This window comes from Piliocolobus tephrosceles, chromosome 9 (genome assembly GCF_002776525.5).
Source record: "Piliocolobus tephrosceles isolate RC106 chromosome 9, ASM277652v3, whole genome shotgun sequence".
Classification (NCBI taxonomy): Eukaryota; Metazoa; Chordata; class Mammalia; order Primates; family Cercopithecidae; genus Piliocolobus; species Piliocolobus tephrosceles.
Window position 1 is genome coordinate 99,061,534 of NC_045442.1, and position 20,749 is coordinate 99,082,282.

General features: G+C 35.7%; 1 protein-coding gene across 2 annotated transcripts in view; it reads right to left on the reverse strand.

Annotated features, from left to right (window-relative positions):
- The window catches only part of LOC111546657 (coiled-coil domain-containing protein 7), a 124,706-nt gene that overhangs the window by 99,768 nt on the left and 4,189 nt on the right, over positions 1-20,749 (reverse strand). For both annotated transcript variants that reach the window (XM_023218145.3, XM_023218144.3), the window contains exons 3-8: positions 20,211-20,303; positions 17,317-17,400; positions 10,759-10,779; positions 10,414-10,446; positions 2,268-2,434; positions 947-1,008 (exon numbers count right to left, since the gene is read on the reverse strand). In XM_023218145.3, the coding sequence (XP_023073913.2) occupies positions 947-1,008; positions 2,268-2,434; positions 10,414-10,446; positions 10,759-10,779; positions 17,317-17,400; positions 20,211-20,303 (460 nt within the window). The remainder of the gene's footprint in view (positions 1-946; positions 1,009-2,267; positions 2,435-10,413; positions 10,447-10,758; positions 10,780-17,316; positions 17,401-20,210; positions 20,304-20,749) is intronic.

Consider the following 20,749-nt stretch of genomic DNA (forward strand, 5'->3'; position numbering starts at 1 on the left):
AATTTTTTAAGAAGTCTAAGCACCTTAGCAGAGCATCCATTCCCACTATGACTGGCCCTCTGTTACTTCATCCCTATATATCGCGTCTTACTCTAACACCAATCCAGTTGTAATTCTCCATGCATGTTGTTTGTTCATGCTATTGTCTTCTTAAAATACCAAATATTTCCCTTCTTTACTTTACTAAATCCTATTCACCCTTTAAAGTTGTATAAAGTCTTCCTAACTCCTTAGGTTGAACAGATTGCTCCTTTCTGTGGACCCAATGCAAATTCCACGTACCTTTATCATGCGTAACACTGTACTAACATGCTAGACAATGTACTTGTATCCTTACTAAGCTGTAAGTTTTATGAAAGTAACAACAACATTGTTGTCTGCACAGGGGATACACATTGTATTCATTTTGTATGTTCCCAGAATCTGGAACATAATAAAAACTTTTATTAAAATATCAAACTCACTATTAAATATTATCTAAATTTACCATTGTATAATTTTATAACTGTAAATTTTTTTACTTTAAGTTTCAAAATGTTAATACACTTATTAACTTATTCATTTCAAAATGTTAATGAACCCCATAAAAGTCAAACATGCTGGGCATAGTGGCTCATGCCTGTAATCCCAACATTTTGGGAGCCCGAGGTGGGAGGATCTCTTGAGGCCAGAAGTTAAAGACCAGCCTGGGCAACATAGTGAGACCTACATCTGTACAAAAAAAAATCAGCTGGCCTCGGTGGCCTGTGCCTGTGGTCCCAGCTACCTCAAAAGGCTGAGCAGAGAGGATCACCTGAGCCCAAGAGTTTGAGGCTGCAGTGAGCAATATTCATGCCACTACACTCCAGCATCGGTGACAGAGTGAGACTCTCTCTTTAAAAGATAAAAATAATAACAAAATTTTTAATAAAATTTTTAAGGACAAACATGTATAAAATATTATCACCTTCAATTTTCCGTGCTACAGCTTCACAACTTTTCACTGCTTCTGGTCGATTTTCTTCATCCCTGTTCAAGTTCAATAAATGAAACATTTTTTAATATATCAAAGAGTAAGAGTTTAAATTACACTAAAACAAGAACTGAAATGTGTAGTCTAGACATATGAAGTTTGTAAAATAAAAATTAAACATATCTTTAATCTTTATTCACAGACACTAAGGTAAACTTACAAGTTACAAGTTGAAAAGTCAAACTAAACTATGTAATTATATGAATTCCATGTAGGCCACGAATATAATTAAGTATACCAAAAACATTAACAACAAAAATAGCAAAAATAAATTGTTAGAAACATGAGGTATCTTTTTGTCAAAGTATTATTATCAGTCGTATAATGATGAAGGACATAAGTTCTGGAGTGAGACTAGCTGACCTTTGGGTCAAAACCTGTTTACTTATTATACTTACTTATTATATGACCTCAGCCAGGTACATTACTTAACCTCTATTGGCTTCAGTTTATTCTCATTAAAATTGGGGTATAATAGTACCTTTCTCATAAAGTAGTTATGAAAATCAAAGATTATACATGTAAAGTTACTACAAAAATCCCTAGTACACAGCAGACACTTAAATGTCAAGTATGAATATGGTTTAAACCTTAACCTCTGAACCAAGGATCTAGTTATGCAACCCCCAGGAGCCAACTCAAGTACCACTCTCTTCATTATTTTCAGTTATTGACAGAGATATCACTAAAGTAACCGCATAACTAGTGGTCCCTTCCAACTATGGGTACGTATATTCTATTTTAACACTAAAAAAGAATGTTTTATCCGTTTAATGCAAAAGCATGGTTGCTTATAAATGTAAAACTTTTACTTGGATAAGCTGTTAATATAATTTTTAATGAACATGTTCATGAACAATGAAGTATTTCATTAGATCTTAGTTTCCTGTTTATTACTAGGAGTTACCTAATCAAACTGAGAAAAGAATTTATGAGCCAGATATTTCAAAGCTAGCAATGTCCAATATAACTTTCTAGTAACAGCCACATGTGGGTGCTAAGCACCTGAAATGTAGCTAGTGTGACTAAGAAACTGATTTTCTACATTGAATTTGCATAGCCACATGCAGCTAATTCTCCTGTATTGTACATCTCAGAGTATTAAAAATTGCAAATGGAAACAAGTTGACTAGACCTGATTTGACTAAGAAGCCCTGTGTACAGCCATCATACCTAACTCATTATCTTACATTCAGTGCTAATTATATACCTTTCTTATTGTTTTTGATTCAATTAGTTCTTATATTTCGCTTACATGCTTTTAGACAACATGACTTTCCAGGAGGATTTAGACCTCTGTTTAAGGCGATTCTTCAGTTCTTCAAATCTTTGTAAAAGGCGTACTATTTGTGCAATATTTAAAGTGACTGTTTTGTCAGGTTCTGGAGGCTCTGCTTGTAAAAGAGTTTGATCTTTACTTATCTAAAATAATAAAATTAACCAGTTACTTAGTAAATACCCATTTTGTTCCCATACCTCAAATAAATTTCATTATTTCCTTTATTAAATCAAAGTAATTTTTATATTATTCTTATCTATAGCTATAGCCAAGTAATGATACAATATTTTACAAATATATTTATATGTGCAATTATCTATGAACAGAATTATAGCTCAGTGATGGTTTTTACATGTAAAACCTGAACTCTAATCATCTGTTTAATGTTAAAATATATAGGAATTTTAAGCAAGTCCAATAACAATAAATGCAACTCAAAATATTTACAAGAGTAATTCTAAATTGTTTCCCATAAATTCTTTTAAGAATACCCTTACTGTGGTAAATTACCTAAAGATAATAATTTTTTCTCAAAGGCTAATACTATTACTAACTCCCAGAAGTTAAAATATAAAGGTCTATGGAACTAGCATTTTTCCAGTCTGCGTGGGGAAGACTGAGACATATTTGGGTGTCTTGAGACCTTTAGAATAGACCAAGCTAAAAAATAACAGGCAGTGGGAAGAAACAGCAAGATTCACAGAATAAAATGACCATAATTACTATTCTAGGTAACAAGTTTACTTAAAGAAAATTCAGCAAGAATGAGTGTCCAAAAACCACAGCAAAAGAAACCCGTAAACGGCCAATGTGTGGAAACATAAACAAGCAGAATAGCAATTGGGGTCAGAAAATTTTGATAGGAAAATGACACAGAATATTTACAAGAGTAATGCTAAAATAATTGCTTCCCCTAAATTCAGAGAGCCACCCATGTAGACATCTCCAATCCTTATGCTAGGAGGAAAAGTTGGGGGAAAAATGAAGTCAAGGACTTAGCAAAGATAAATTCCAGCATTGGGGATTTAGAACAGAGACTTCATTTTTGTAATGACTGGAATGAGATTAGGATATCACAGCAGGAAGTAAATGCTAGGCAATACACTAGAAGTCCGAGCTTGGGTATAGGGAAGATATGGCAAGGAACACAGAATAGATGGAAGGGAAGCAGGAGACCTATGGAAACTTTACAGGCAAAGGAAAGATCCCAAATAAGAAGCCACAAATCATAAACTGAGTCAAAAATAATGTCATCAGTTTACTGTGTCTCACCTCAACAATCTATTCTTCATTGTCTTGTCTGTGATAGTGGAATATCTCTTCCATGATGGGTGGTCTGATGTTAACCTTTTTCAGCAGAGGGTCCTGAAGAGGCATTGGAAGAGGAAGAAGCTTCTCTTCCTAGTTCTGTGTCTCTCTCTGCTTCTTCCTCAGGCAGTGTGTAGTATATTTTATAGTACTCACCCCCAGAAAATTTCAACAGCATCACCTCATGGATGGCTTCCTGGTAAGGTCCCTGGCATGGCAGATTCCTATGGGCAGCTTCCCCCAGAACTTTGTAGCAAAATTCACCAGTGCAGAGCCTCCCTTAGGGAAGTTTTCCAACATATCACCCTTGTGAACAGCTTCCCAGCAGGAAGTACAGCACCTCTCTGGAAGGTGGCTTTTTCTAGCATCACAGAGGGCAGATTCCTAAGTGTACCACCCTCATGGACAGCTTCCCAGTGAGGCTCCACCAGCCTCGCAGCCCAGCAAACTTCTCTGCTGTGTAGTGATGAAAGCTGCTCCCTCTTCAGAAGTTCTGCACCTTAGCCCTGCATTGCTGGGAGGGAATGATTGGGGATATTCATATTCTGATTCCATCCTAGGAGTTGAAGTTGTTCCCTCTATCTTCTACTCCTGTATTCATTAGAATTATCTTTACTTCTTTAGTAGAATGTCTATCAATATCCTTCAGTAGATATTCCTCTGTTACAATAATTCTTTATATCAAACTTTCCCTAACCAAATTACTGTGTGGTTTTTGTCCCTTGATTAGACTCTTGATACATTACATTTCCCAACAGAGATTAAATTTTAACAGAAGTCCTTTCTGGGAAAAATGATGAAGTCACAGAACTAAAAGAGTATGGAATATAGACAATGGGTTATCAGCTACACGGTTTCTTCAGAAAGACCTTTGGGGCACAGATTCCAGCAGGACAAGTCTGAAAAGCACAGGCTACTGCAGTCTCAGCCTATATTTCTCTGGCACAGTTCACCATATACTCTAATGGTTTTCACATGTATCTCTGTTAATGCAATATATAATGCAACATGATCACTGACATGAACCTCACCAGCATGTACTGACAATAAATTTTGTCAGCAGTAAAAAGATTATCACAAGATTCTCAAATGTTAGTGTGCATGAGAATCCCTTGTTTCCTACCTGTTGAAGCAGTAGATTCCTAACTCACAGACTCACAAAAGAAATCTAATCCAGTAATGTGCACTTATAACAGGTATCCTGGGTGACATTTAAATATGTTCTATCAACTACACTTTAAGAAAGATTCCTTGAGGCGCCCTCTCCCACCACTCCTATTTAACACAGTATTGGAAGTCCTGGTCAGAGCAATCAGACAAGAGAAAGAAATAAAGTGCATCCAAATAGGAAGAGTGGAAGTCAAACTATCCCTGTTTACAGACAACATAATCCTATATCTAGAAAACCCCAAAGTCTTGGCCCAAAACCTCCCTCAGCTAATAAACAGCCTCAGCAAAGTCTCAAGATACAAAGTCAATGTACAAAAATCACTAGCATTCCTATACATCAACAACAGTCAAGACAATAGCCAAATCAGGAATGCAATCCCATTCACAATTGCTACAAAAATAATACCTAGGAACACAGCTAACCAGGGAGGTGAACAATCTCTACAAGGAGAGCTACAAAACACTGCTCAAAGAAATCAGAAATGATACCAACAAATGGAAAAACAGTCCATGTGCATGGATAGAAAGAATCAATATGATTAAAATGGCCATACTGCCCAAAGCAAATTTATAGATTCAATGATATTCCTATCAAACTAACAATGAAATTCTTCACAGAACTAGAAAAAATCTATTTTAAAGTTCATATGGAACCAAAAAACAGCCCAAAGAGCCAAGGCAATCCAAAGCAAAATGAACAAATCTAGAGGCATCACACTACCCAACTTCAAACTATACTATAAGGTTACAGTAACCAAAACAGCATGGTACTGGCACAAAAACAGACACATAGAGCAATGGAACAGAATAGAGAAGCCAGAAATAAGGCTGCACACCTACAATTATCTGATCTTTGACAAACCTGACAAAAGCAAACAATGAAAAAAGGATTCCCTATTCAATAAATGAGGCTGGGATAACTGGTTAACCATGTGCAGAAGATTTAAACTGGACTCATTGCTTACACCATATACAACAATTAACTCAAGATGAATAAAAGACTTAAATGTAAAACCCAAAACTATAAAAATTCTGGAAGACAACCTAGACAATACCATTCTGGACACAGGAACGGGCAAGGACTCCATAAAGATGCCAAAAGCGATTGCAACAAAAGCAAAAATTAACAAATAGGATCTAATTAAACTTAAGAGCTTCTGTGCAGCAAAAGAAACTATCAACAGAGTAAACAGGCAACCTAGAAATTGGGAGAAAACACTTGCAAACTATTCATCTGACAAAGGCCTAATATCCAACATCTATAAGAAACTTAAGCAAATTTATAAGACACAAACAAACAACACCATTAAAAAGTGGAAAGGCCAGGCGCAGTGGCTCACGCCTGTAATCCTAGCACTTTGGGACGCTGAGGCAGGCAGATTGCTTGAGCTCAGGAGTTTCAGACCAGCCTGGGCAACATGGTAAAACCCTGTCTCTACTAAAATACAAAAAAAAAAATTAGCCAGGCATGGTGGCATACACCTGTAGTCCCAGCTACTTGGGAGGCTGAGGCAGGAGAACTGCTTGAACCCGGGAGGCAGAGGTAGCAGTGAGCCGAGATCGTGCCACTGCACTCCAGCCTGGAGACAGCGCAAGACTCCATCTCAAAAAAAAAAAAGGTGGACACAGGACATGAATAGACACTTTTCAAAAGAAGACATACATGGGGCCAACAAGCATATGAAAAAAAGCTCAACATCACTGATCATTAGAGAAATGCAAATCAAACCACAATGAGATACCATCACATACCAGTCAGAATTACTATTATTAAAAAGTAAAAAAAAATAATAAAAGGTGCTGGCAAGGTTGTGGAGAAGAAATTGCTTATACACTGTTGGTGGGAGTATAAATTAGTTCCCTGTTGTGGAAAACAGTGTGGTGATTCCTCAAATATCTAAAAACAGAACTACCATTTGACCCAGCAATGCCATTACTAGGTATACACCGAAGGGAAAATAAATCATCCTGTCATAAAGACACATGCATGTGTATGTTCACTGCATCACTATTCACAATAGCAAAGACATGGAATCGACCTAAATGTCCATCAGTGGTTGACTGGATGAAGAAAATGTGGTATATATATACCATGGAATACTATGCAGCCATATAAACAAATGAGATCATGTATTTTGCAGGAACATGGATGGAACTGGAGGCCATTATCCTTATCAAACTAGCACAGGAACATAAAATCGAATACTGCATGTTCTCACTTATAAGTGGGAGCTAAATGATGAGAACTCATGAACGCAAACAAGGGAACAATAGACACTGGGCTCTACATGATGGTGGAAGGAGAGGAGAAGAAATGATAACTATCGGGTACTGGGCTTAGTACATGGGTGATGAAATAATCTCTACAACAAATACCTGTGACATGAGTTTACGTAAATAACAAACCTGTACATGTACCCCTGAACTTAAAATAAAATTTACAAAAAAAAAAAAGAGATACACTCCTTGAAAAACAGCAGATAATACAAACCTTTAGATAATGTATCTGGTACACCAAATTAATAAAATATTTAAGATAAGCAATTATGGGTTTAAACATTGAAAAACTTGAAATTCCAGATCAGAAGTATACTGTGTAGTGGGGGTTCCTCCTGGTGATTATGAATGCATTGGTTGGGATTTCAGGCATAATGGATATGATAGTAACTAACAATAAGGTGTAGACACAGAGAAAAGTGGACACATCTGACAGTTATTTAGAAAGTGAAACCCAGAGGACTTGTGGATAGATTAAATATCAGGAATAGATGGAAGTGAGTTGTCAGGAATGGTTTCCACATTTCACATTTACCCAATCTGATAAATAGTACTCATTCACTAAGATAGGGAACACTAGAAGAGTTTAGGAGTAAAAAATTCATATTTCTGACCCATTGCATCTGAGGTGGAATAGTCAAGTAAGCAATTATATGCAAACCCTGGAGTTCAGGGAAACATTTTGAGCAAAAGGTATATGTTTCTAAATTACATGCATAAAGGTAATACTTGAATGGAAAAACTGGATGAGACTGCCTAGGGAGAAAGTTTGGAGTAAAAAGAGAAAAGGCATAGGATAAAACTTTGAGGTACTCCAACATTTACTGGTTGGGTTAAGGAGGGGACTTTAAAAAGAAGATAGCCAAAGAGGTAAAACAATAGCCAGGAAAGTGTAATTCACAGAAGCCAAAGGAATAGTGTTTCAAAAATGAGGGCACAATCAATAATATTAACTATAGCTGAGGCAAAAAAAAAAAGTTTAATTTAACAACATACAACTTACTGGGAACCATATGGAGAGAATGTTTTATTTGTTAGAGAGACAGAATTCAGTCTGGATAGATTGAGAAATGCTTGGGAAGTAAAAGCATAGTGTATAGTAAATTAATATACAAATAAATGTGGCTCTGAATGTGTGACACATGCTCCATGGCTAAACTCTTAAGGGTTATTACAGGAAATCCATAAACAACTCTGTTTTACTTAATACCCTTAGTTGTCTCTTACAAGGAAAGAGTGCCCAGATTAATCTCTTCACTAGCTGTCAGTTTATTCATTGAACACTTTAAAAAAAAAAAAGACCCAACTAGTTTCATTCTTCAAAGACTGCCGACTCTGTTTTTCTCTCCACTCGCTTATAAATCTGCTTTGCCTTTACACCCTGGTAATAATCTAATGACTGGTTCCCTAATATGAGTAAATTTGCATACAAAATAATTTTTTAAAAACAGGCTAATAGAGGACATGGAAATAGGCCTTTAGAGAGGAATGTGGATCAAATGAGAGATAAAAGAGCATATTTAAAAATTGAAAGGAAGGATAAAATTGAATGAGAGAAATTGAATTTACAAGAGAGAATAATTAATTAATCAAAGTCCTTGAGAAGGCATGGCAGGGCACGGTGGCTCACACCTGTAATCCCAGCACTTTGGGAGGCGGAGGCGAGGGAATTGCATGAGTCCAGGAGTTCAAGACCAGCCTGGGCAACATGGCGAAACCCCATCTCTACTAAAAAAAAAAGTACCAATTATCCAGGCATGGTGGCTCGCGCCTGTGGTCCCAGCTACTTGAGAGGCTGAGGTTGGAGAATCACCTGAGCCCGGGAGGTCAAGCCTTCAGTGAGCTGAGATCAAATCACTACAGTCCAGCCAGGGCAACCAGAATGAGACCCTGTCTCAAAAACACAAACAAACAAACACAAAGTCTTGAGAAGACAAGAGGATATGAAATCCAAAACAGAAGCAAAATAACTAGTCATATGTATAAGAAAGAACAATATATCTGTCTTAACAGGAAAAATGAAAGAGAAAATAAGTACAGATGTTAATATTTTGTTAGGTAGCAGGAATTGAAATAGTTCCAACCAATGGCTTACATTTAGAGTATTCCAAGTGTTTGGCAGCCAGACCAATATTTAAAGTAATAATTGGAAAAACAGAAATTTATAGTTCAAGAATAAGTTGCCTAAATTAGTGATTTTTAAAATAAAGTAATTTCGTTAATGACAAGGTCCATAGTGTGACTGGAAGTGGAGGCCACGATATCTTTGGAGATGAGGAAGTCAAGAAAGTAAGAGGTCAGGGTTTTGGATAGGTCATGTACATTGACAGGACTGAGTGTAAAAGAATAGTAAAAGTAAACCCATTAATAAAATAATAAAAAGAGGTTGATGGATGAAAAGAAGATGACAAGATGAATTTCCAAAGTTGCAAAGAAGACCACATTTTAAAAGAGGGGAGAGGAATAGTAGACTTCACTCTAACCCTACCTCTCTGGAAGGATAATGACCACTATGCCATAATCAAAGAATGACTAACACTTTTCCAATGTCAGTCAAATGTATCCTAAAGCAAAGAGTATGCAGACCACGAAAGTCTTCTATTCTGGGACCAGAGCTAAAACAATGAGAAGATGCTAGGATACAGTCCCAGTTCATGCATTTAAGGTTCTATCTGTATTTATCCTTTAAGTTTACACCCCCAAAGAAACTGGCCTCTTTTCTTTGAAAAGCCTGGGCTTCAAGGGTGTTTAATTGGACTGAAACATAAGTGTGACCAAATGAGAACTAAAATAATTCTGTAAATCAGTAAAGCTACCCTGGAAATCATTCCAATATACTAACAGCATATATAAAGTATTTTCCAAAGTAGAATTAAAAGCCCCTAAGGACAGAGATCAGTAGTTCTCAAACTAATGGCAAAGTACCTGAATCAAAACTGTAAAAGAACATCATTAAAACAACATATTCCATCTATAGAAAATCGATACATAATTTTATGTCTATACATATATCATCATTTAGCATGATTTTTTTAAATATGGTAGAAATTTTTAAAGTGAAAGATTCTCTCATCACCCTTTTATGTAAATTGAAAAAAAATAATAACTTAGTTTCCATTATTCAATTTTAGGAAAAAACATGTGTCAGTCAAACTTGGAGTACACCAGATATATGCAGGGACATAGGGTGTAAGTCACTGAGAAATATTTTATCCCGTCCACTTATTCCTTGTCTACCTAAATCAAAAGATTACTTTATAACCAACAGTTATTCAAAAATGACTTATACATTCTTAACTTATACATAATCCAAACTGGTTTTCAAATGAGTTAAAAAATGTTAACAATTTTAAAACATTAGACTTACTTCTTCCATCTGATTGACTTGCCACTGAAACCACTTTAAGAAAACAAAAGAGGGACAAAAGAAGAAATAGTGACTATTTAAATTGCAGCAATGAAATAAATATCTATATAAATGTGTGTCTGTGTCTGTGACTCTTCATCCATCAAATATCAGCCCTGACCGAAATATCACTTGGGATTCAGAATGGGGCTAATGCACTATACAAATGAACATAAAATTCTTAAACATATAGAGCAGCAAGTATGGAATTCCTCCTACTCCCTTAAAATTTAGAAACCTCTTCTTCATTGGCATGTATTTCTGTGTTAAGTTTAATAGGCTTAAGCTGTGATATATTGAACATACCTTAAAAAGAGATTCCAAAATCTGAAAAATAAAGTTTTAATTAAAACGTTTAAAAATAGAACACTTCACAATGTATGATATAATATTTAGTTCAGTCTTTTGCAATTTTCAATCACAAAAATGTACAATCACAACTTTATAAATCTATAGTTGAAAATCATAATTTTTTATTTATAGACAGTGCTTTTAGTTCACCTTACATAGACAACTTCATTCTAGAATTTAAAAATAATTTTTCTTTTTATATATAGAAAGGGGTAAAGAGGGAAAGAGAGACAGAATCTCACTGTCACCCAGGCTTGAGTGCAGCAGCGCACTCATAGCTCACTATAACGTTGAACTCCTGGGCTCAAGTGATCCACTTGCCTCAGCCTCCTGAGTAGCTAGGACTACATGGGCACACCCCTATACCTGGCTAATTTTTAATTTTGTTTTTAATAGGGACAGAGTTTGGTCATGTTGCCCAGGTTGGTCTCAAACTCCTAGCCACAAACGATCCTCCTATCTCAGCCTCCCAAAGCACTGAGCATGAGCCATCATGCCTGGCCCTAATACATCTATATCAGGAGGCCCCCAAACAATTCCCAAATGTATTTCGTATATTTTCTTAATATAGGTAAGGAGGCTGGGTGTGGTGGCTCATGCCTGTAATCCCAGCACTTTGGGAGGCCAAGGCAGGCAGATCACCTGGAGTTGGAAGTTCGAGACCAGCCTGACCAACATGGAGAAACCCTGTCTCTACTAAAATTACAAAAATTAGCCAGGTCTGGTGGTGCATGTCTGTAATCCCAGCTACTAGGGAGGCTGAAGCAGGAGAATCGCTTAAACCCGGGAGGCAGAGGTTGCAGTGAGCCAAGATCATGCCATTGCACTCTGGCCTGAGCAACAAGAACAAAACTCTGTCTCAAAAGAAAATATATATATATGTATATGTATATATTTATATTTTTTATTTATTTTATTTATGTATATAGGTAAAGAATAAAATTTAAATTCCTCTCAGAAGAGCATTATATTTCTTTTCATACAACAGCAAGTACAATAACGAAAAGCATCACCTTCCCAACACTATCTTCCCAATACAACTCTGTTCCTGCTAAATGGTCCAGAAATCAAGATATAAAATATTATAATACTATTTAATATTTTTAATGAAAAATACAAAGTACTTGCTTGAGAAATTATAAGAGAAACTGAATAAATATACAAAACCCAATAGAAACTGAAATCCACATATACATTCAACCATTCTGTTTTTCACTTATAGTACAGTATTCAATAAATTTCATGAGCTATTTAACACTTCCTTATAAAACAGGTTTTGTGTTAGATGATTTTGCCCAACTGAAGGCTAATGTCCAGTGTTCTCAGCACATTTAAGGTAGGGTAGGCTAAGTTATGATGTTTGGTAGGTCAGGTGTATTAAATGCACTTTCACCATATGAAAAATTCAACTCATGATGGGTTTATCAGTATGTAACTCCCTCACAAGTTGAGAAGCATCCATAAACAGCTCAAAATATCAATATTTACCACTTAAATATCTAATGTTAAAGTGATTACATTTACTACAAAAACAAAAATCCCACCCTATCAAATTGGGTAAAAGTTTTCCATTACATTATTAAAGTAAAATGTTACTATGTGCATTCAGGGAGTAACATAAAATTGAACAAAAATTAAGCTAGATAAATTAAATTTATCTTCCACAACACTAACTCTAGATCTGTGGTTCAAAAAGTAAGGTGCCATAGCAACAGCATCAGCACCACCTACAAGCATACTTATTAGTACTGAAAATTCTCAGGCCCCGCCCTACCCTAGTAAATCAGAAATTCTAGAAGTGGGACTAGCAATCTGTGTTTTAACTAGACCTGCAGGTGATTGCTTTGCATGCCAAAGTCTAAGAATCACTAAGCTAAATAATAAGAAAGCATAAATCTAAGCTAAAATGGCTGATACCCTTCAGGAAATATACCAAAGCAAATTAATGTCTGTGTCAGAAGAAGAATATTTTCAGCTATGTAAGCGTTTAGAAAATAATGTCCACTAGGCCGGGCGCGGTGGCTCACGCCTGTAATCCCAGCACTTTGGAAGGCTGAGACGGGCTGATCACAAGGTCAGGAGATCGAGACCATCCTGGCGAACAAGGTGTAAACCCCGTCTCTACTAAAAAAATACATTGTAGTCCCAGCTACTCGGGAGGCTGAGGCAGGAGAATGGCGTAAACCTGGGAGGCAGAGCTTGCAGTGAGCTGAAATCCGGCCACTGCACCCCAGCCTGGGTGGCAGAGGGAGACTCTGTCTCAAAAAAAAAAAAAAAAAAAGAAAAGAAAATAATGGAAAATAATGTCCACTAAAGCACATTATACCTAGAAATAACTAATTTTTTCCACTGTCAAGAGAGATTCCAAGGTTCTCAAAACTTCCCTGCCTGCACTGGAACCTGATGGGAAACATTAGCATATATCAATTCAATCACTCATTGTAGCCACAGTTCTACAATAATTTAAACCACTCCTAGTTTAAGGAGAACAGTGCCTTTCTCAATTACTGAGGAAACCCACAGCATCAATTACCGATACTGCTAAATCTAGATCATTATTGATAAAAATGAGTGAAAAATAAAAACTGATCCACTGTGAAATGCCTTTTTATTTCATAATGATTTGTTTAATCTTTTACTTACTGATAAGTAGACATTATCTATATAATCTAGATAATCCTTTATGTGATTAAATACACATACATCAGGTATACACGATCCAAATTTTGTCCCAATTTGAAATTTCTCTTGGAATTCTTTATATAATAGAGGTTATAAATTTAATATAGGTGAATTTATCAATATTGCCTTTTATGATTTGTATTTGTTTTGTGATTGTTTCTTGCTCCAGGTCATATACTTATCTCAGTATCATATTTGATCATATATCAAATTAGTTTTTTCCCTTATAAATAACCAGTTGATCCAAAGCCATTTATTATACTGCTGGCTCTATCATCAACAAAATTTTCCATATACAGAAGGGTCAATATCTGAGACTTTGTTCAATTTTATCAGTTCATCCAGGCTTGCACCAAAAGCACATAATCATAATTGATACAGCTGCATAATGAATCTTGATATCTGTTAGGGAAGGTCCTTTCACTTTGTTCATTTTCTTCAGGTCTCACTTGGTTATTCTTGGTCTACTGAAATGCTATATATATAAAATTCAAAGTCAATTGTAAATTTGCATCAAGAAAAAACTATTAGGGTATTTGAAGAGTGATAACAGCAAAAAAAATAAAAATAAAAATAAATTGTGCAGTAGGGAAGTCCAAAGGCCTATGCTCCAATTGAAAAACAGTTAAATATTTAAATCAACTAAGTAAAGCCACATCAGTAAAATGTGGCTTGAACACCACAGCAGAACTGTGTGGTATTTTAACTCGGTCTTACCCCACCATGTCCTCCAGCACAGTAGAAGTCTTAAAAACAGCAACCCTCATTTTGAGTGGTTCTGGAGACAGCATAGCAGACATATTCCCAAGAAATTGTGTGAGTATTTTGAGCTCTCTAGAGTTCCCACTTTTGAGCTCTCTAGAGGTTCCCACTAAACTGAGTTAGTTTCACCTAACTCAGAACTCTCCTAGGGAAGAAAAGCAACTAAGTGGAGGGCCTTAAAAGTGTCCCTGTTTGCAGACAACATGAGCATATATATATCATATACATAGAAGACTCCACCCGAAAACTTTCAGAATTAATGAATTCAGTAAAGCTGCAAAATACAAAATCAACATATAGAAATCAGTAGTATGTTTATATACTAACTGAAAAAAGAAATCAACAGACCAATCCCATTTATAATAGCTACAAAGTAATATATAAGATACCTAGAAATAAATTTAACCAAGGAGGTAAAAGTTCTCTACAATGAAGATTATGAAATACTCATGAAAGAAATTAAAGAAGACACATGCAAAAAGACAAAAGACATCCTATGTTCATGGATTAGAAGAATTAATATTGATACTGGGCTTATGCTCAGTATCATTTTGACAGGGATTTCACTGAATCTGCAGATAGCTTTCAGTAGTATGGTCATTTTAACAATATTAATTATTAATACCATGACATTCTTTACAGAAATAGAAAACAAATCCTAAAAATTCATGTAGAACCACAAAAGACCCTAAGTAGCCAAAGCAATCCTGAGCAAAAAGAAGAAAGCTGGGGGCAACACACTACCTGACTTCAAAATACACAACAAAGTTAGCCAGGCATGGTGGTTCATGCCTGTAATCCAGCAGCTTGGGAAGCTGAGGCAAGAGGATCCCTCAAGTCCAGGAGTTCGAGGCTGCAGTGAGCTATGATTGTGCCACTGCACTCCAGCCTGGCCAACAAAGTAAGACCTTGTCTCTTCAAAAAAAAAAAGCACACACACACACGTGCAAACACACACACAACATACTCTTCAAAGCTATAGTAGCCACAACAGCATGGTACTGGTGCAAAAACAGACACACAGACCAATGGAATCCAATAGAGAACCCAAAAAATCCACTTATTTATAGCTAACAAATTTTCAACAAAAACACCAAGAACATTGGGAAAAGGACAGTCTTTTCAATAAATGGTGCTGGGAAAACTGAATATCCATAGGCAGAAGAATGAAACTAGACCCCAATATCTCACCAGATGCAAAAATCAGCTCAAAAACAGCTTATAAGACTTAAATATAAAACCCAAAACTATGAAACTACTGGAAGGAAACAGAGGAAATGCTTCGGGACATTGGTGTGAGAAAATATTTTATGGGTAAGACCTCAAAAGCATAGGCAACACAAGCAAAAACAGACAAGTGGTATTATATCAAACTAAAAACCTTCTGCACAGCAAAGGAAACAATCAACAGAGTGAAAACACAATCTTCAGAATGAGAAAACCTATTGTAAAACAAATTCATCTAACAAGTGAAAAATATTCAAAATATACAGAAACTCAGACAACTCAATGACAAAAAAAAAAAAAATCTGATTTTAAAATAGGTAAATGGCTTGAATATTTCCCAAAAGAAAGATAAACAAATGGCTAAAAAGTATAGGAAAAAAATGCTCATCATCACTAATTATCAGGGAAATGTAAGTCAAAACCACAATGAGATACCATCTCACCTCAGTTAGAATGGCTATTATCAAAAAGACAAAAAATAAATACTGAGAAGGATGCAGAGAAAAGGGAACATATATACACTTTTGGTGGAAATGTAAACTAGTAGAACGATAATGAAAAATAGCATGGAGTTTCCTCAAAAAACTACAAATAGAGCTACCATATGATCCAGCAATTTCACTACTGGGTGTATATCCACAGGAAAGGAAATCAGTACACTGAAGAGACATCCGTACTTCCATGTTTATTGCAGCACTAAACTGCAATAGCCAAGATACAGAATCAACCTAAATGTCCATCAATAGACAAATTAATAAAGAAAATGTGGCATATAGGGAGAATGGACTACTATTCAGCCACTTTTAGTTCCAAAAAAGATTTCACTCTTAATTCCAAAAAAGAATTAAATCCTGTCATTCACAGCAACATGGATGGGCCTATAGGATATTATATTAAGAGAAATAAGTCAGGAACAGAAAGAAATATTTCATGTTCTCGCCAATATGCAAATACTAAAACAAGCGGATCTCACAGAAGCAGAGAGTAGAATCATGATTACTAGAGGTTGGAAAGGGTAGGGGTGAGGGAAGATAGGGAGAGGTTGGTTAAAGGATAAAAAATTACAGCTAGATAGGAGGAATAAGTTATAGTGTTCTACAGCCCTATAGGGTAACCACAGCTAACAACAGTTTATTTTATATATATATATATATATATATTCAAATAGCTAGAAGAGAGGATTTTGAATGTTCTCATCACAAAGAAATGATAAGTGTTTGAGGTGATGAATATGCTAATTACTCTAATTTGACCACTACACATTGTATCAAAATATTGCTATGTACCCCACAAATATGTATAATTATTACATGCCAATTTAAATACTATTGCCAAGAAAAGCAATAAATTAAGTGTATTCTATTATAAGAAAAAAAGACAATTTCAACAATTCCACTGCAGTCTTACCTTTTACTCATAGCTAATTGATAAGGGTTATGGTCCCAAACCATGATTATGTGGTCATTCTCCGTAATGGTCAATCATTCTCTCTTTGAGGCTGATTGCCACAACCTTAATATTTATTAACTACTTACATGCTCTTAGTGAGGGAATATGGTAGATTCATTAAGATTCACACAACTATTGAAGAATTAATTCAAAGTTCATGTCTTATTTGTGGTGGTTCAGTGGCATAATCTTTGCATTTGGGCATAGTAAAAACCCTTGATGATGATTTAAAAAAAGAATAAAAAATAAATAAATAATGCTTTCCAATGCCATTTATAATTTCTTAAGACACTGAATCTAGGTTAATGTTGGCTGACTGGATAGCAGATTCAATTTTCAACAACCAGTACAAGTCTGATATTTTATACTTGACCGTATATACAGAATACATACATTTTGTTCTTCTTTAAGCACTGCTTCTAGCTGAGTTGCAAATTGTGAACAATATGTCAAGAATGAATTCATATCATCCCCAACCTTTTGAAAAGAATAAACAAACATAAAGTTACTTTTATTTAAGAGTCCATATGCATGTCTGTCTTTTTCTAGCATATTTACTTTTTGAAAAATTTTAATTTTGCATAATTTATGTCCCTTCAAACATTTATGGCAAGAAGCCATGCTTCAAATGCGATACTAGCAAATTCTCCCAGAGAGAAAACATGGAAGAAAGTACACTCTGGGAAGTGGCCCATCAGTGACATATACCCAGCTATGTCTCTCCTCTCATTCATCTCTACACAGTTCCAGAAAATCCAGCATGCCAGCCTTACAGTCCTGAAATTTCTGGGTGGCCCAATAAAAGGTACTCATTACCACAAAAAAACACCTCTTGGTGTTAGAAAGTGACTACTACCTATGACATCTAACTGTATACTTGCCATGAACTGCAGTCTTCTGCTCTCACCTAATGGGCAATGTAAAACTTTGAGGAAAAAAATAGTTACAGCTTAAATATCATAATGACCAAATCCCTTCTAGTAAAGCAGTGATTTGTAAATCAGAGAATTGACTCATGATAAACAAATATTACAGGCTTATATACAGTTAGAATTTTCATAGAGTGGTTCTCCATGAAGAATATATTCCCTGAGCATTACATTTAAAGATACTGAGCCAGGTGCAGTGGCTCACACCTGTAATCCTAGCACTTTGGGAGGCTGAGGCAGGTGGATTACTTGAGGTCAGTAGTTCAAGACCAGCCTGGCCAACATGGCGAAATCCTGTCTCTACCAAAAATACAAAAAAATTAGCTGGGCGTGGTGGTGCACACTGGTAATCCCAGCTATGTGGGTGGCTGAGGCACGAAAAACGCTTGAATCCAGGAGGCAGCAGTTGCAGTGAGCCAAGATCACACCACTGCACTGCAGCGTAGGTGACAGCAAGACTCTGTCTCAAAAAAAATAAATAAATAAAATAAAACAAATAAATAAATAAATAAATATACTGAGAGGCTCACATACTTTTTGTCACAATAAAGACCTTTAATCATATAGGAGATGGGGAAAAAAACTGAAATAATCCAGCAGAGAGGAAAATGAACAGATTAGTGTTACTAATCACAAATATAAAAAGAAATCATTAGCCCACTTCTTCCACCCACATTCAGGTGCCACAAATATAGAGAAGACAGAGAAATATAGAGAAGATAGAGATTGATTTGACTGAGTTTATAATTTAACTAAAGAAGACCAATAAAGCAGAACAGGGCAAGAGAGTTAAATACATATGAAAGGTAGTGATAATAATAGTGGATCATGCTATTTAAGCTGGGTAAGTAAGGGCACAAGGAGGATTTGGGACACTAAAAAGGCAGCAGGACCAATGGATTATGGTTCCCTGTGAAATCAAAGGATTTTTGGAGTCAGAATTTTGGACAGACTGAGTGGGAAAGACAGGAGGTGGTGGCCAGAGATTAGGATGACTGAAATTCAAATTCTGAAACAGTTATGGTAAGGACTACAGGATATCACTTTGTCAATTAGTGGTTGAGGTAAAATAAAATACAAGATCACTGGAGGAAAGAAATTCAGTAAAATAAAGGCGGTATCCGAAGGGATGATTTCTTCAATTTTGTCAGTATTGGAGACCACAGGAATGTGAACTTAATTTCATTTTATTTTATTTGTTGGTGGTTTTTTTTTTTCAACTTTTGTTTTAGATTTAGTGGGTACATGAGAAAGTTTGTTACCTGGATATATTGCTTGATGCTGAGGTTTGGGGTATCAATGATCCCATCACCCAAGTCCTGAGCACGGTACCCAATAGCTAGTTTTTCAACCCTTACCCCACTTCCCTCCCACCTCTAGTCATCCCAGTTTCTATTGAACTTCAATTTTAGATTTTAGTTTTGGTTCTTTGATTCAATCCTGGCAGAGCTTCAAAACATAATAACCACAAGGTCATGCAGGATAAGGATTGTGATTACACAGTCCTTTTAATAGTTGGGTAATGACCACCACAATAAAAATATAAAACATTTCCATTATTTCAAAAAGCTTCACTGTACTCTTTTGCAGTTAATTCTCCCCTCCTACCTTAGCTCAAGACAACCACTGGTCCTTTACTACAGTTTTCCCTTTCCCAGAATTTCATATAAATAGAATCATAGGGTATGTAGCCCTATTTATTTAGCTTCCCCACATCCTAATGTTTTTGAGATTCATCCACATGGTTCTATGTGTCAGTAGTTTGTTCCCTTTATTGTGAAGAGTATTTCATTGTATGCTATACTACAATTTGCTCGTCCATTCACCAGTTAGTAAATATTTGGGTTGCTGGATTCAGTAGCTATTCTGGCTATTATGAACAAAATTTCTATAAACATTTATATAAAAGTCTTTGTGAAGATGTATGTGTTTATTAATCTTGGATAATCACTTAAGAGTGGAACTGGTGGTTATCTTTTAAGTGTATGTTAAACTTTATGAGCAGCTGTCAAACTGTTTCTCAACATAGCAGTCCCACTTGTGTTCCCACCAGCTCTGTATGAGAGTTCCTGTGGCCCTGTATCTTTACCAAAACTTGATTATTGTCTATCTTTAAAATTTTAGTCATTCCTAATGGGTATGTAGAACTCCTTTTCTGCAACCCTCTTGGCAAAATTCAGGTCAAGAGGGATTTGGTTGGGTTGAGTAATTTTCTAAGAGGATCATTTTCATGGATAGGAAATTCATTTCAAGAACATATAAGTAATCCAAAAGAAAATATTTTAAATTTATATTTTTAAAAAGAAAATCGACCCTTTTCAGTGTTAATGTCTCTGTATTAGGGTTGCATATACTTACAGATAAAGATAATTCTTCATGTTCACGCTTTACAAATGGTTCTTCTCCATTCTGATCACAGTGTCCATAGGTTTCTTCCAAAGTGGAAACAACCTGTAAAAAAAAAAAAAAAAAATCAAAGCCAATTTGATACTTTAATAGTTTTAAATTAATTATATTAAATGTAAGTAATATTCAATCAATTATGCCAGGATCTTTTTACCAGTAAGACTTATTTCTTCCAGTGCCACAAACTTAAATTTTCCATCCCATATCCAATTTCATGTCATCATGAGGAAAAAGCAATATTCCTTAACCTTACTCCCTAGCAAAGGAGAGATGCTCTGTGACTCTACCATTTCTGTGTTGATAGGTATCTTAAAATGGAGAGGGCCTGTCCACGAGTGGTTGAAGCATTAAGTAGAGTTTTCCTCAAAGTCTGCCTTGATTTTCTCCTCCGAAGAGAGTTAGGGAATATCGAAAGATGGAGACCAGAAAGCAATGAATTTTTAAAGAAAATTATCTGGCCTAACCCCTCAAACTTTCAACAAACTTGTACT